Source organism: Vipera ursinii (assembly GCF_947247035.1).
Source record: "Vipera ursinii genome assembly, chromosome: 8".
In the NCBI taxonomy this organism is placed as follows: Eukaryota; Metazoa; Chordata; class Lepidosauria; order Squamata; family Viperidae; genus Vipera; species Vipera ursinii.
In genome coordinates this window covers 15,994,651-16,011,378 of record NC_139519.1, presented here as the reverse complement: position 1 = coordinate 16,011,378, position 16,728 = coordinate 15,994,651, and the positions used below count along the sequence as shown (strand labels likewise).

Here is a 16,728-nt window from a genome sequence, read left to right as displayed (position 1 = left end):
TATCCTTGGATCAGGCTAAGAACAAAAGAGTTAAACCACATCTGGAATATTGGTGTGGGATTAACTTTCCCCTGACACATGCTTCTTGCAAACAAATGGTGTTGTGATTGTGCAGACCTTCATTAGAGGAACTTGATGTAATTACCCTCTTTTCTTCACTGGCCTTGCAGCTATCTCAGTTCTGTTTATGAACATTATCAGCATGCATGAATTCCTCTCTCATCTTTTCCATGAGCTTCATTTGTATATTGGGCAAATTGCAGTGGCATAATTTCTTAATCTGTCACTTCTGTAACAGAGCTCGTTCCTACTTATTCGACTCACAGTTTTGGGATGTTTAAAGATGCTTCAGTGGCATCCCAAGTCACTCTTTGCTTAAGCATAGTTTATTTAATCAACCACCATTGATTGGTTTCTACATGTCCTTAGGCTAGGGCCAGGCTATTGGATCTGGGCTACGAAATATGAACAACCTTTAGATGGCAGAAAAGAGTTAAAAGAGTTTTCTGTATCTCCTTGATGCCATCCAGTGATTTAGATTTTTGTAGCCCATTTATTTATGGATCGAAATGGGGTGGCCAAGCTGTGATACCAGTTCTTTGGACTGAAGACACGTCCCAACATTCGTTCCATTTCCTTCCAGTTAGCCTTGCTGCAGCTCAGGCTGGCACTTTCCAGATGGATTGGCATGCCTAACTCCAGGGAATTCTGGCAGTATAATTGCCAGAGCGGACAAGAATGTGCAAGAGGCAAAGCCATAACAAAGTGAAGTGCACTGCATGTACGGTAATAAAACTGTGCAACACAAAAGGTGGATTTAGATCCAATAATAATTGTACTGTACAGAGACATAAATTAGTTCCCAACAACCTAGTGACTGGATGAGGTTTAGGTAATAGCTTTTGACTTTTTTATTTGATATGTAGCAGTTACAGAAAACATTGGTCACATTCACTTGAGCTGTGCTGCAATTACATGCCACATATATTGGGCTGTGTTTTTTTTTAAAAAAAGTTTGAAAATAGGAAATCAAAGGAGAAGTGAATATTGAACACCCTAGAGTAACCTTCCAGCACTTGTACCCATTGTGGTCAGTGGCCTCACATGTTTGAAAAATGTAAACCTGACTTGTAAACTTTTTTCTTCAGCCACACCTTTTTTAAAAAAAATTCTTGAACTAAGCATGTTTTGGGAAAAACAAAATGCAGTTAAATGACTCAATTAATTCCATAATGGTTACTTTTAGTTCCAGTCTGATTACATTGGTTTGCAATTAAGTTTAATCTCCCCTCGTGCCCCCCCCCCCGCACTTTCACCTTTATATGATTGCAATAAAATTCTGGGGAAGCTACACAGAGTCTGCCGAACAATGATTTTTGTGTTCTATTTACAGTTCTCGTGATTTGGTCCCGGTCTGATGAACACCGGGCAACCTGGCAGTCCTCCAAATAACAGACTTCAACCCAAACCATTATGTCATAACATATGTAAAGGTAATCCTTGACTTACAACAGTTCATTTAGTGACTGTTCAAAGTTAGAACGCCACTAAAAATGTGATATGACCGTTTTTCACAGTTACCACCTTTGCAGCATCCCCACGATCACATGGATCAAAATTCAGATGCTTGGCACCTGGTTCATATTTATGACGGCCGCAGTGCCCCAGGGGTCACGTGATCCCCTTTTGCGACCTTCTGACAAGCAAAGTCAGTGGGGAAGCCTGATTCACTTAACAACCGTGTTACTAACTTAACAACTGCAGTGATCCACTTAACAACTGTGGCAAGAAAAGTTGTAAAATGGGGCAAAACTCACTTGAAAATGTTTCGCTTAGCAACATAAATTGTGGTCGTAACTTGAGGATTAGCTGTACTTGGTTGGAAAACGAAAAAAAAACCCTAGGTAGGTTTTTCTTCATAACAACTTATCCCTAACTGGCCGTTTAGGCCTTCCAGCAGTCACCCATCACTGCTGCATCAATTCACCTTGTTATTTGTTTGTCCTCCTCTTTCCTTCCACCTTTCCCAGCATTAGATCTTTCTCCAGAGAGCTAGGTCATTGCATAATGTGTCCAAAATAGGATAAGTTGAGTCTGGTCATTTGTGTGCTGAATGAAAATTCGGTTCATTTGTTTAGTGATCCATTTGCTTGTTTTCCTGGAGAGCCATCCAGTGTATTCTCAGGTGGTTTCTCCAACCCCAAATTTAGCTGTCCTCCTCAAGGTTATTTAAGTTTGAGCCTGATTTAGGCTAGACCAGGGGTAGGCAACCTTGGCTCTTTTATGACTCATGGACTTCAACTCCCAGAATTCCTGAGCCAGCATGGCTGGCTCAGGAATTCTGGGAATTGAAGTCCATGAGTCATAAAAGAGCCAAGGTTGCCTACCCCTGGGCTAGACATCCTTCAAATGGGATGCCTTCAAATAGGACTGTCCTCTGTAAAGCAGAACAGGTAGCCTTCCTGCTTGACAAATTTTACATGGGAAAAAAAGTCCATTCCTGTTGCCTGATTTATTTTATCTGGGAAGAGAGTCCATTCCTGTTACTGAGGAATTTTATCTGTTCCCTTGTTCCAACAAACGCTGGATCCTGCACTGTCCTTGATCTCAGGAGAACGAGGGCAGACAAGAATGCCGAATCCTAACTGTACAGAGCAAGGATTAGAGGTCTAATACTACTACTATTGTGACAGATATGGGAGTCTCCTTTAGGCCTAGATGGAATCCCTTAGAGAAAACAAGCCTTACAATCCCACTCCCAATGTATCTGACTAGCTAAAGAAGAAGCTGTTCCATACCAGACCACAAACTCTTTTTTGTAATTTAGGAACAATGGGGACAGAAGAACATTTTAGCAGCTTTTTATCTCCCCATTTTTTCGTATCCAAAAGCCGAATCCACGAAAGGAAGAAACAATAAAGGTGTATGTTGTTGAAAGTGAATATCGGGAGCTATTTTTGATTGACAAATTGGGAGCTCAATGGAACTCATTAAATCTGACCTTGGGCCTCTTCTGGAAAATAGGAATATTAGAGCCTTGTTCCTGCGCTGTTAAAATATTTTGATTCCTCCATTGATCAGCTGAATGTGCTTCTCTCTTCTTCAGGCAGTAATGATTCAGTCTGGAGTCACAGATATTTTTCTACTAATGAAGAACCTTAGCATGAGGTCATGAGGAAAGGTAGCGAGCAGTTCCTGTTAAGAGAGGACTGCAGAGTCCAGTGATAGCAATGCATGAAAATTTGTTTGCCTGCAAATACAGTTTTACCTGCTTATACTTTTTGTTCATTCTTCTTAAATTGTGTGATCTTTAAAAGAAAAAAAATCATATTGATCATGTATGATTTCAACGTACTTTCAAATAATATTGTCTTTGGACAAAGGGATTATCAGATACCAATTGCCCAAACATTTAATAAATTTATTCAGGCACAATTCTTCACTGAATTCCTAAACCCTTCTCTTCAATAGTACACACATACAAACACAAGGTGTGTTCACAATTTGCACTAAGAATAAGGTTGGTAGCCATGGTTGCAGCATAAATCACAAGTAGTTGGGTTTACATTTTATGCTAAGCTATAACTATTTATTTAATATTTATTTAAGCATAAAGAATGGGTTAATTCTACATGCAAAGCCATAAATACTGTAAGTCCCATAATGACTCGATGTATCAAGTAGATCAACACATCATCAGATTTTGTTGAATCTCATCTATCAGGTTGGTGGCCAATATTGAGGAATCATCTAACATTCGTAGGACCATACATTTTCCTTGATTTATATAGCAGTAGTAAATAGAATTATGTCATCTAAGTCCCGATGAACTAAAGAACAGGCAGATGTTTATAAAAAGTCTTTGGTTATGTCAATTTCTCCCTATCTGGTATTCCCTGATGGGATTACAGCTCTCAAAATTGCAGGAATTGTTGGCTCAAAATATCTGGAGGGCATTAGGTTGGGGGAAGCTGTAATATTCTAAAGATTCCATTACAAAGGGATATAAAATGAACTCAATATGTACAGCTGTTTTCTTGGACTTTCAGTCACCATGCCCTAATGAGGAAATCAGTAGCAACTTGCATATCTTCCATTTCAAAGGTCTCAAGGTCAATATTTGGCATCTCTGTTAAAGGCATCCCAAATAATATGGCTGGCATGATACGCCTGACAGCCTATGAGACTCTTGAAGCACTACTTATTAAGAAACTATTGAATTGCTAACAAGTATCTCAAATCAAGGGGTGCGGTGGCTCAGTGGGTTAGGATGCTGAGCCTGTCGATCAGAAGGTCGGCAGTTTGGCGGGTCGAATTCCGAGTGCCGCGTAACAGAGTGAGCGCCTGTTACTCGTCCCAGCTTCTGCCCACCTAGCAGTTCGAAAGCACGTAAAAATGCAAGTAGAAAAATAGGGACCACTACGGTGGGAAGGTAACAGCGTTCCGTGCGCCTTTGGCATCTAGTCATGCCGGCCACATGACCACAGAGACGTCCTCGGACAAGCACTGGCTCTTCGGCTTTGAAACGGAGATGAGCACCGGCCCCTAGAGTCGGAAACGACTAGCACACATGTGTGGGGGGAACCTTTACCTTTACCTTTTATCTCAAAACACTCAAGTCCTTAATAAAGAAACTGGGTTATAATGTACCGATGCGGCTTTCCTGTTATTGTTATTTCAATTTGGATCTTGCCTTTCTATCAAAAGACTGGTCTAGATGACTAACACCTTGTTCTTCTCCTTTCCCTGGTGCTGACCTCCAGGATATATAGCATCATACAAGCTGTGTTCAGACATTACACTAAGCTATACTTTTAACTAAGCCAAAGCCAAAATTTAACAAATCATTGTTTGGTATACGCAATCTGTGAATGCAGCATAAGGCATCTTCTTATAGACTTCTGTTGTAAAGTTGCTAAAACTATAATGCCTTATAGAATAGGGTGGACATGTGACACTAGAAGAAGACACTTACTTGAATAAACTGCACGAGCTAATATATATGCCTAAAAATAAGAAAATGTACTGTACATAGTATTATGAATATATAGTAACATGGCAGTTTTTGATAATGGGGAAAGTGAGTCGTGAGCCCGCCAACATTTACTAGCTTGTTCAATTGATCTCATTTTCTGATCTTGCACATATATTCAGCAATTAAATACCTATTTAGGTTGGGATGCATATAGCCTGTTGAAGTACGGATGGCTACTTCATGGTTCAATCTGTTGTCAAATATAGCTTGGCTTGTTGGGCAGACAACTGAGATACGTAATGGTTCACCTTTTGAAGTCATATCACACCATTGTCACATTTGGTACAGCTCCAAGGTCAATTTCAAGGCTCCCTGAGTCATCCTTCCTGCAAATAACATCTCAGGTATTTAAGTTATGAGGCAGCAGAAAGCAGATGCAAATCAACCCCTTGGCTGGGCATATACATGGTTACAGATGTTTACTTTATTGCTTAAAACATCCATATTCTTTTCTGGAACAAAACTGTGTTTATTTGTGTAGGTTGTAGAGCAGCAGAAAGAAACTATTTGTGTAGTCACAATAGTAGTCTGACTTGATTTGAAATACGAAACTGTCTATAGAAAAATATGAATAATAAAAAAACTGTATCTTGTTTGTACTTTGTTCTTATCAGGAAAGCCAAGAGTTCTAAAAATGGACCGGTAGCTGAGAAGGGGAAAATGAATGTTATTTAATATAATAAATAAATAAAATAAATATTGAGGTTTTCACTTAACGTGAATGAATCCAGCCATTGTGGCTTGTAAATTATTTTTAAGACCTAATGTAAACAGGCAAACCACAGTTAAGCAAACTATGGCTTAGCATATGTGAATTGCATCCCTGAAGTCATGATTAATGCATCATAAGTAATATAAATTAGCAAACGTTCTTAACAAATGTAGGTGAGATAAATAGCTCCAGCTAGCTACTTTTATGGGACAGATTAATTGTCCCCCATGCTATGAGAAGGCAAAGCATTAGGAATGTGAATCTTTTCAAAACTCTTTTGTCAGCTAGAAGAATGTGTTTTAACATAGCCTTTGCAGCAAATTTGTCTGGCATTTAGGAGAAGCTGGAGACTTTCCCCAAACAACAAAAACCTTGGCCATTTGTAAATTTCAGTCCAGATGGGCGCTCTCTCACTATCACACCATCTTAGCATCTCAAGTGAGCAGGGTGTAAAAGATGCCTTGTATGGCAGCCATTGTGTTGGTCAGGAGGTCTATAATTACCCAGATAAGAAGTGCAGAGGTGGGTGAGGGGTGGGGTTAGAAGCAAGGAACTCAAGAGTTCTGGAGTTGTGCAATTACATCCATATTTCCATTCTTTCCAGGAATAGTTTCAATGAACTGACGGAATTACAGAATCTTCCATTTGCCATCCTCTTTGCAGGTAGGCTGCATGGGTAACCAAGCATTCTGGGCACATAGGTCCCAAGATCTAATCAAGGATGTTGGGTGTAGAATGCAACATGACTTAAATAAATAAATAAACCTTTATTGTCAAAGTACAACATGTGTACGGTACATTGAGATTCGCTGAGCCTTCCCCCCCCCCCGTGCTCCCTCCTCCCAACACACAGTGACAACAAACCCTCCATCCTACCACACCATGTGAACCAACTACACCACACACTGGCCTCCCAAGTCAATTCTGCATAAATTCACAGAGATTATATCTCATTCAAAAGCCTAACAGCCCACAGATAAAAGCTGTTTTTCAGCCTGTTCTCAGAATGCTTCTTACAAATATAACTGTAGGATTCTTTCGGATCTGGCCTCTATGGCTGGAGAAAGATCCACATTATGTAATTTTGAAAATCATTGAGAACTAATAGGATTGCTTTTTAAAGTTCCTATTTCCACAACTTTTCCAGCATGCCTGATACCGCCAAGATCATTCTTTTAATCTGGGGCATTAGAAAACCAGAAGATAATCCCAGTTCCTTGGATGGAATTCCCCAGGAAACCTCTAAAACGTGCCACTCTATCGTAATATGTAATGCAACAGATGGAATGCAAGGTGAATAGATATAACTATGTTCAGCTGATTCGATTTTAATTTGATTTAAATTACATTAGTTATTTTTTTTCCTGATTCCACCTTTTTCTTGAATCTGATCATGCCTATTTTGGAGGATTCCATACCTCGGTGTACCATTCAAATGCTGGCCTCAATTACTAGCAACAATTCTCCAGTCTTTGATAGGGAACTCTTAAGTTCCTGTTTCGCATTACTAACAGAAAAGGATAAGTGTTAGAGCAGAGTACATATCTGACATACAGAAATTCCAGGTCCAATCTTCTTAACAGCTTCAGGCATGGTTTGGAAAGATTCCAGTCTGAATCCTTGGAGAACTACAGATGGTCATTTTATTGGATATTTTTCCATAATAAAATTAAGTCACATATCACAGTACGATGTAATATGGTTGTTCAGTGTTGTAGTAACCCTGCCAGCGGTGAGTTATTCAATACACCATAGTTAACCAAAACATGGTTTTAGTGTGATATGTGAGCTTGCTTTCTTGCTCACTTCATACATTTGAAAGTTCCTATCTAGTCCTTCCAAATCTGACCGTGCACTTGACCCTTGTAATCAGTCATGTACCAATTATATTTATACCAGTACAATGAAAACTATAATTCACATTCTCAATCTTTTTTCTGTCTTGTCTCTCTCTCTCTCTCTTTGTTCTTTTATGCTGGTTGTTTTGGATTTGACTTCTATTTTGTGAACTTTGTCCAGACACCAACTAATTGCATTTCTAAATCAAGTGAACTGCTAGAAATACTGTTGACATATTTTCCTTAGTGGGAAATTTTTCAAAGGGAAATTTACCTTTTTCCAGAGAGGATTCTCACAGGTGGACAACCTATTAGGAAGCCTATAGGGGCTCGGCCAGCCCTGGAGAACTGTGAGAATGTGTTGCTAAGGAATAACAACATTCTCATGCATGTTCCCCAGATGAATATGCAAGGATTTTTTCAAAGTGGAGGACTACTCAAACTAGAGTCATTTAGAGATAGCTAGATACAGAAGCGTCTATAAGAGAAAGTCTGTTTTTGATCTTCATTTGTACCACAGAACCATTTCTCATACAGGTGACAACCATAATGAAGCCTGCCCATCATGGTAGTAACTCATGATGATCATAAAGCAGATCATCCATATGACTGACCTGATTGTATGACTTTTTGCAGTGATTGTTAAGTGAATGCTATGGTCATTAAATGAACTAATGGTTTGCTATGAGCTGGTTTTGCTGAAAACTGGAAGGAAGTGCTAGTTTTCAGGAAAAACATTGTAAAACGTGGTCACGTGACCAGTTATCAGTGTTGCCCAGCTGCAGAGTGCCCAAAGTGGAATCACATGACAGTGGGTGGGCAGTTGTTGGACTTTGAATCTGCATCATAAGTACCCTCAGGGAGATCTGTTGTAACTTCAAATGGCCACTAAGTAGCCAGTCATAAATTGAGGATTCCTGTACTTCAGATTATCTTCTCTTGTTTTCTTCTCTTAAGACATATTTATACAGTACTGGGAACCTAGTGGTTTATTAAATATTTCTTTCCCCACTAAAGAACTCCAGGGATTATTCTGTAGAAACATGCAATCATTTTATGATCTCCCTATTACTGAAGAGATTGATGGACAAGATTTAAAGGGAAACACATGGAATGAACATTCTCAGAGTTTTGTTTCAAAGGCCATTAACCTATGTATAAAATGGTAGAGTTATCTGTACAGGAATTATTTTTTTATCTGCCTTTAGTAATATCAATCCAACACCTATTTTTTAATGAATTAAGTATTGTTTTGCCCACTATTGGTAAAGCTAAAACACTGTTGTGGGTCTTTATCTACAGATAAAGTCCTTCATTTTGTTTTGTAAAACATGTATTATAGCATTGCAGTTAATCCAGGAAAAGTTACGTAGATTTTCCAAAAGGCAGAAGCTGATAGCGTTAAGAATGAAAAGGATTAAATGAAAGTTTACAGTCAAGGTTATTCCCTCTAGCCTATGGAAATGCATGCATTTGGCTCAAACTGAACGCAAAAGTGAAATTACAAGGGTACTGTACTGTTAAGTTTGACCAGCTGTGTTTTCAGATCATGCTAATTCTGGAACTAGAAATTTACTACTGTTTTAACATTTTGCAGTGGCAGTAGAAAGTGTATCAGGCTGCAGTTCATTTTACACTTTGCGCTACGAATTGCTTAACAGCAGTTTATTAAATAAACCACAATGGGATCCACCAAGGAACAAATTGTGGTTTGCAGACCACAGTAGCTGGCCTCACATGTCCTAACCCCAAGCCAAGCCAAGCCCATCACTGCTTAGCATCTTACAAGAGTCCCGTCTTTCCTGTAGCTGAGAAGGAAAGAATAGGAAGAATGCATCAGCAACGCAACACAACAAAATGTTTCACACCACTAACACGGCACTCGCTAAGCCATAAATTTTAAACTCGGTGAGGTTCATGCATTGCTCTAGCACATAAATCACCCCTTACAAACAGCAAGTGTCTGGGTTCCTGTATTAAATGAAGCACCGTTCAGTGGCTTAACACAGTGTGAAAACAATGTTCCCAAATCATTCTTCCCATGCTCCATTCTTTCCTTAAGAGGCCATCCTTTTACTTGGAATAGGCTCATGGGGGGGGGGGGGTGTTGCATCTTTGGTTTATGGGAGGCTAATGCATCTGGCTCAGCCTGTCACTGTGATGGAGATTGTGTTGGTCCAAAGGATTCTGCCTTCCGTGACCCTGGTCCAAACTATTTGGCTGGCCCCTCTCAGTCTGAGTTGAAGTCTGTCCTTTTTCCTCCCACTTATAATTTGCTGGCTGAAAGAATCTTTTTTTAAACTAGAAAACATGGTAGGTAACCTCAACTCTGACAGTGGTCACTCCAAGGTTCTCAGCTTCACCACAGTGACTAAAGTAAATATTGTACAGCCACACTTAAATCTGCTATTTTCACTTGTGGGGGAGAAGCAAGAGGAGCAATTGTGCCACCTTGTGGAGACTCAGACATCCTGAATGCAGAGAGGAGCACAGAGCAGGAGTCCCCAACCTTGGCCACTTTAAGACCTGTGGACTTCAATTCCCAGAATTCACCAGCCTTTGGATAAGTCACCTGATCTGTAATCAGTGTATTGGGTTCATGTCACTTGCAAAGCTAGGATTCTCTACTCTTTTTACCTTGGGATTTTCATGCATCATATCTGATTTAGCCACACGTCACAATGCAGGATAATTTGACAAAATGTTTCCACAGGTAGTCCTCGAGTTACAATCATAAATGGGGTCAGAATTTCCATTGTTAAATAAGACAGCCGTTAAGCAAGTTGCACCTGATTTTACTACTTTCTTTGTGGTTAAACGAATTACAGTGGCTGTTAAGTGAAACATGCCGTGATTAAGCAAACCCAGTTTCCCCCATTTGCTTTGCTTGTTGGAAGCCAGCGGGGAAAGCCACAAATGGTGATCACATGACCCTGGGATGATGCGACTGTGGAAATAGATGCCAGTTGCCAAGTGCCTGGATTCTGATCACGTGACCACGGGGATGCTGCAACAGTTGTAAGTGTGAGGACCAATTGTAAGTAACTTTTTTCAGTGCCTTAGAGTGGCCATTAAATGACAGGTTATAAATCAAGGATTATCTGTATAATTGGGCAGCAGAACTGGGCTGGGAAAACTCAAAAGTACAGCGCCATAGGCTCTCTTTATTCCCATCTAGACGTTATCTAGTTTTGACGCCTGGCAGTTGTACTGTATAGCCATCAATAGGCGCTTAAACCCAAATTAATGCAGCAAACAAGAATATTTTTTAAAAAATAATCATCATAATTATTCCACAACGCAGAATTGACCTCCCCCCCCAATTTATTTAGAAACTTATGCCAACCCTTTTGGGCTTCATTTGTAATCTGAGCTGCACATATAATCATCAGTTAGTACAGCAAACAGACCAGCAGCCGTTTTGATAGCTTACATGTTTTATTATGGCCTTAACCAATTATTTACCTAAAATGTCTCAAAGCTTTATCCTGCCGGAGAGAAAATGCTGGATCCAGTTCTTCCTTGCCTTGCAAACTTCCAAGTATTTTTTTCAAGGGAGTATTTTAAAAACAAAAAATAAAGTATTTGAAACAAACAAGCACAATAAAACTTGATTTTGCACTTGAATCCAAGGTCACTAGATAACTATTATTTACCAGTTTGCACCATGGGTTAAGCCTTGACTTGCTTGACCAAGATTTATTAACCAACCTCAATATTCACACGGGTAAAATAAAATCTTTGGACTGCAATTATTGCATGATCCATGATTTAAAAGTAAAAATGTTTACTATCTCTTTCCTGCCATCTCTTGGCGCTCAGTTTTTCTGGCGCCCAGATACGGGGAAATAAACTCAAATTTACCCATTGAAATGTTGGGTATATGCACGTATGAAGCCCAATCAGAGAGTACAAGTAGTCCTCAACTTTACGACCACAAACTGAGCCCCAAATTTCTGTCGGTAAGCAAGAGTTGTTAAGTGAGCTTTGCCTCATTTTATGTCTTTTCTCGCCACAGTCGTTAAGTGAATTTGGCTTCCCCATTGACTTTGCTGGTCAGAAGGTTGTAAAAAAGGAGCCTTGGTGGAGCAGTGGGCTGATGCCTCCTTAAGTAACACCAGCTGCCTGCAATTAGTGCAGGTTCGAGTCCCACCAGGCTCAAGGTTGACTCAGCCTTCCATCCTTCCCAGGTAGGTAAAATGAGGACCCAGATTGTTGGGGGCAATTAAGCTGACTTTGTAATAATGCCGCTTGGGGGGGGGCAAAAACCCTAATAAGCAGGCATATACATAGAATGAAGGCTATTGCTAAGCACATTTGATTTGTGCTTAGATTGTAAGCCGGCGGGATATAAATGGGATTAAAATTAAAAAAATAAAAAAAAATAAAATTAAAATGAGCCAGGAACACTGCAACCGTCCTAAATGAGTCAGTTGCCAAGCCTCTGAATTTTGATCAGGTGGCCACGGGCACGCTGCAAAGTGGTAAGCGTGGAAAAACGGTCACCGATCACTTTTTTCTCAGCGCCCTTGCAACTTTGAACGGTCCCGAAATGTAACCGGAGAACTAGCCGCACTGCGTGGGAACGAACCCCAACCTTACCTGCACGCCAGAGCAACGGGCGCCCCCCCCCCCCCGTTTCCTCCCGCCGCCTTAGGAGAGCTCACCCCAAGCTTCGGCCCCGGGCAGCCACGCGCGCTCTCCTTCCCCGGGCCGAGCCGGCTGCGCGCCAGTCCTCCCCGGCGGGGGCGCGCCTGGAGCAGGAGCTGCGGGTCCGCGGCGTCTCGGGCGCCCCCTCCTCGCTGCAGCGCCGCCGCCGCCGCCGCCGCAGCAGCAGCGCCAAGCCGGGCGGAGCCGGAAGCCGCCGGCCGAGCCTGCCTTACCGCGCGGCTGTGCGCAAAGGGAGGGCGCGACGGTGGTGGTGCGGCTCGTCCATGGCGCTCAACCTGAGCCGGAACGGGCCGGCGCTGCAGGAGGCCTACGGCCGGGTCGTGGCCTCCGGGAGCCCGACGGACTGGTGAGGGGCTGCGCCGGCGGAGCTGGCTCCGGGCGCAACTTGGGCAGGCGAGGGGAAGGCTGGCTTGGAAAGGTCCGGCGGCGGGTTTGGGGGAGAGCGCGCGGGGCAGAGAACGGGGTGTGGGTAGGGGGAGAGATGGCGATGCAGCCAGGGCTTCGGCCCCTCCGGAGGGATAGAGCGGGCCGAGGGCAGCCCTCCGGCACGAGGGGGCAATTCGCGGGGAAAGAGGCCCCGCGCGCCGTGAGGGAGTCGGAGGCGCGCTTGGGGCGTCCCAGGAAGCCAGGGGTCGGCAACCTCGGCTCTTTTATGACTCGTGGACTTCAACTCCCAGAATTCCTGAGCCAGCTATGCTGGCTCAGGAATTCTGGGAGTTGAAGTCCACGAGTCATAAAAGAGCCGAGGTTGCCGACCCCGGGGCCAGGAGGATGAGTTGTGATGTGTGTGTGTGTAAGGGGGGAGGGAGGCGTTGCAGCGTGCCTGCTTTTCCCCCCACCCCTCCCCGAAAGCTCAGCACGGACTCGGTGTGCTGCCGTGGGGCGAAGAGGAAGCGGCCGAGCCGCGGTGGCGCAATGGAGACGGGAGAAGTTGGTGGGGCAGGAAGGCTGGGCAGAGGCCGGGAGTGGAGGAGCTGGGCATGGGGCAACTGGGGGGACTGGTGGCGGGAGGCCTTTGGGGAATGACTCTGGGCAGGGCCGGCCTCCCAGCAGGACCTCACTTGGACAGGAGGCTGCCCCAAAGCTGCCCCTTTTCAGATGTTCTCTGTAAGACCCCAACGCTCGTTTTGCTTAACACGGAGGCCAGCAATTGGAGATTGAGTCAGTTGTGAAGAACCCCTCGTGGTCTTGCACGTTGGGTAAGCCAGCGTTTCCCAACCTTAGGAACTTGAAGATGCGTGGACTTCAACTCCCAGAATTCCCCAGCCAGCTATGCTGGCTGGGGAATTCTGGGAGTAGAAGTCCACGCATCTTCAAGTTCCTAAGGTTGGGAAACGCTGGTGTAAGCCAGCTAGCTATCCGGTTAAATCATTACATGGTTTGTTCGAGACCTCCTAGCACCTTGTGGGAGGGAAAACAATTGCCTTTTGTTAACCTGTGTTTCGTTTATTATGTGAACTCAGCCCCCCCTCTGGTAAGGTTGGGGAGAGGGCATTACTTTTAAGGAGTGGCCTAGATTGGTGGAGATCAAGCGATGATAATGGGAACGCTGGCTAGAAGTGCCTTAATGGGCTTTTGCAGAAAACAGACAATTTATGACTTACAGTTTTGATTGTCAGCCAGGATAAATTCTAGAAAGAAGAGAACCTTGTTGTAGAGAAAAACTTAAAATTTATAATTGTACTTATACAGTAATTGCTGTAAAAATTGGAAAGCACTTCTTTGTATCTTTTTCCTTTCTTTTTCTCTTTCTCTTCTTTCTTGCTGGCTTGCACGTTCAGCTTTCTCTTTGATTTCTTTTTTTCCCCTTACCTTATGATAGTTATTATTTTGCCTTTGAAAAGGTTTAATAAAATTATATGCAGAAAAAATAGAGCCCTGGCAATATGTTTGGGAAAAAAAAGTGAAGGTTTCAGAGTTGTATTCAGTGGAAGGAGTCTGGATGGACCTTACAACTGTCATTTTAAAGTCATTTTATGCATGTTAAGTCATTTTAAAAATAACTGGTAATATCTGTAAAACTGTAAACACACCCCCTTTGTTATTGTTTCAAAGAAAGAGGCATGTAATCATATAAAAACAAGAAAAAAGTCGAGTTAAAAGTTGGAGAATAACATAACGGTTTGAACAAATCACAATCAAATCTAGGCTTAGTGTGATGTAAGAATCCAATCACTGAAGCATCAGGTCAACAATATTCTGAATCTGAAAGGTTATGCTCAGTCTCCAGTGAGTAACATAACAAATCATTTCATTTTGCTTCTTTGTTTTCAGGGCTCTGTTTACATACGAGGGAAACAGCAATGACCTCAGAGTGGCAGGGACTGGAGGTAAGTGAATTTTTGCAAAGCATTCTTTAAAGAAACAAACTTTTCTGTGGTCTGAAAAGTTTGCTTCGGATTTTTGGCTCAAGAAGTCTGTTTTCTAGTTTTTGTCTGTCCTTAAGTTCTAAAGGAGAGACTGCTTGATTACGGCTTTTGGATCCAAACGCAGCTGGTCCCATGGTTTTTGTAGGGCGCCTGTGGCATTTCTCTAGAGCCTGGTTCTTTGGTGTGATGGCGACACATTCATTTATTTCTGCTTGTTTATACGTATAGATTCTGGGAAGTCTCCCGACCGGTCCTAGGAAATAGATTGTAGGAGATGTAGTGGGTGTGTACTCCTGTTTTCCAGTGGAAAGGAACAATATATTATACATTAAACATATTACAAATCTGTGTGGAGGTTATAAAAATAAAATTGCAAGGGAAAATGCTAATTAGCAGCCGGAGTGCCAGTTTGTACATTAAACAGCTGTATAAAAAATGGCAGTTTTAGCAACTTGAACTGCTTATTAAATATACTTGTTTTGGCATGCTACGTTAGGAAATTTTTAGTGGATGGAATGACTGTAGCCTGTTGCCTTTACAAAAATATATTCTTGTCTTTCATTAGTCATTGTATTTTTGTCACTATAATTGCAGGCATTGAGTAAATGTGCAAAGCCTATGTCTTTCTGATTTTTTTTTCTTCCTCCACACTTATGGCTATTGGCATAAAATGCACAGAATGATACATAACAGGTTAGTTATATCTGAATTGGCTACCAAACTAGAATCAGACGCCATGAATTCTACAGGTGTTCCACATGTCACTTAGCAGTTATTTGAAGTTACGCCTGATCTCTTTGGGGGTACTTGTGACCCGGTTCCTAAGTTCTGATGGCTGCCTTACCCCCACCCACCCCAGTGCACATGATTGCATTTTGGATGCTCGGCACCTGACCTGCATTTCCGGCCATTTGCAACTTCCCACTTCGTGTGACCATGTTCACATTGTTTTTGCTGAGAACCTGCATTTCCAGTTTTTAGCAAAACCAGCCCATAACAAAAAAATGGTTCGCTTAACAGCCATGACATTCGCTTAACAATTGCTGCAAAAAAGGTAATAAAATTGGGTCGGTAATATGGATGACCTATTTTATGACCATCATGACTTATGACCATACTTGGCAAGTTCCATTACAGACATAAGTCAGGGCTTCAAAGTGAATTGATGGAATGTCTGAATATATATATCCATCAATTCACTTTGAAGCCCTATCTATCTACCTATCATATCTATCATCTGCCTGCCTGCCTATCCATCCATCCATCTATCCATCCATCCATCCATCTATCTATATCTATTACTTTGCCATGGTGGAATGTTGGTTAGAAAAATTAGCAGTGAGGAGGTTTTTGATTGGCTTCTAATTTGCAGAGTACACACAAATTTGCCGAAGGACAAATTTCAAGGAAGTTCAAATTCAGTTTTAAAATGGTTACCTTTGAGGCAACGTCTCTTTTAATCTGCTTTTTTAAAGAGAATGCTGTATAAAAGTCACAAGGACAGGAATTATACCCTATACCAGGGGTAGGCAACCTCGGCTCTTTTATGACTCATGGACTTCAATTCCCAGAATTCCTGAGTCAGCTATGCTGACTCAGGAATTCTGGGAGTTGAAGTCCATGAGTCATAAAAGAGCCGAGGTTGCCTACTCCTGCCCTATACCTACATAGCACATAATAACATAGTGCCATAAAGATCCCTTTTATGGAAATTTTAGTAAAAATGCAATAAGAAAAGAGAACTCTTGCAAAGTGTATCTCATCTAGAAACTCCTTCAGTTCTTTTTTTTTTAAAAAAAGGGAAGTAGCAGACATAGCTCGGTATTTAGTGGTTTTTCAGTGGAAAAATTAACATTGAAAAAAATAATCCACAGTTGCCTTTTTTTTGTTTCACATTTGAAATGGCTACTTTTTGAGACAATTAAATTGACTGAATAATGATGACTATGAAGAAGAAGAGAAAAGAAAAATGGTAATTACAACGTGGACACAGAATAGGATGGTTTAATGGAGGAAACATCAAAGATTAAGAGATTGTGTTGGCAGGGAATGAGACTTCAGATGTGGAAGTGATTCACTGGCTGTTGTTTTAAGATTGCAGCT

General features: G+C 41.8%; 2 protein-coding genes across 3 annotated transcripts in view; one reads left to right on the top strand and one right to left on the bottom strand.

Moving 5' to 3' along the window:
- The window catches only part of TCF7L1 (transcription factor 7 like 1), a 77,101-nt gene extending 64,666 nt beyond the window's left edge, over window positions 1-12,435 (bottom strand). Inside the window, exons 1-2 of the mRNA XM_083368653.1 lie at window positions 12,253-12,435; window positions 3,269-3,308 (exon numbers count right to left, since the gene is read on the bottom strand). Coding sequence (XP_083224779.1) covers window positions 3,269-3,289 — 21 coding nt within the window. The 5' untranslated portion in view covers window positions 3,290-3,308; window positions 12,253-12,435. The remainder of the gene's footprint in view (window positions 1-3,268; window positions 3,309-12,252) is intronic.
- The window catches only part of DBNL (drebrin like), a 30,398-nt gene continuing 26,047 nt past the window's right edge, over window positions 12,378-16,728 (top strand). For both annotated transcript variants that reach the window (XM_083368657.1, XM_083368656.1), the window contains exons 1-2: window positions 12,378-12,602; window positions 14,531-14,586. In XM_083368657.1, coding sequence (XP_083224783.1) covers window positions 12,520-12,602; window positions 14,531-14,586 — 139 coding nt within the window. In that variant the 5' untranslated portion in view covers window positions 12,378-12,519. The remainder of the gene's footprint in view (window positions 12,603-14,530; window positions 14,587-16,728) is intronic.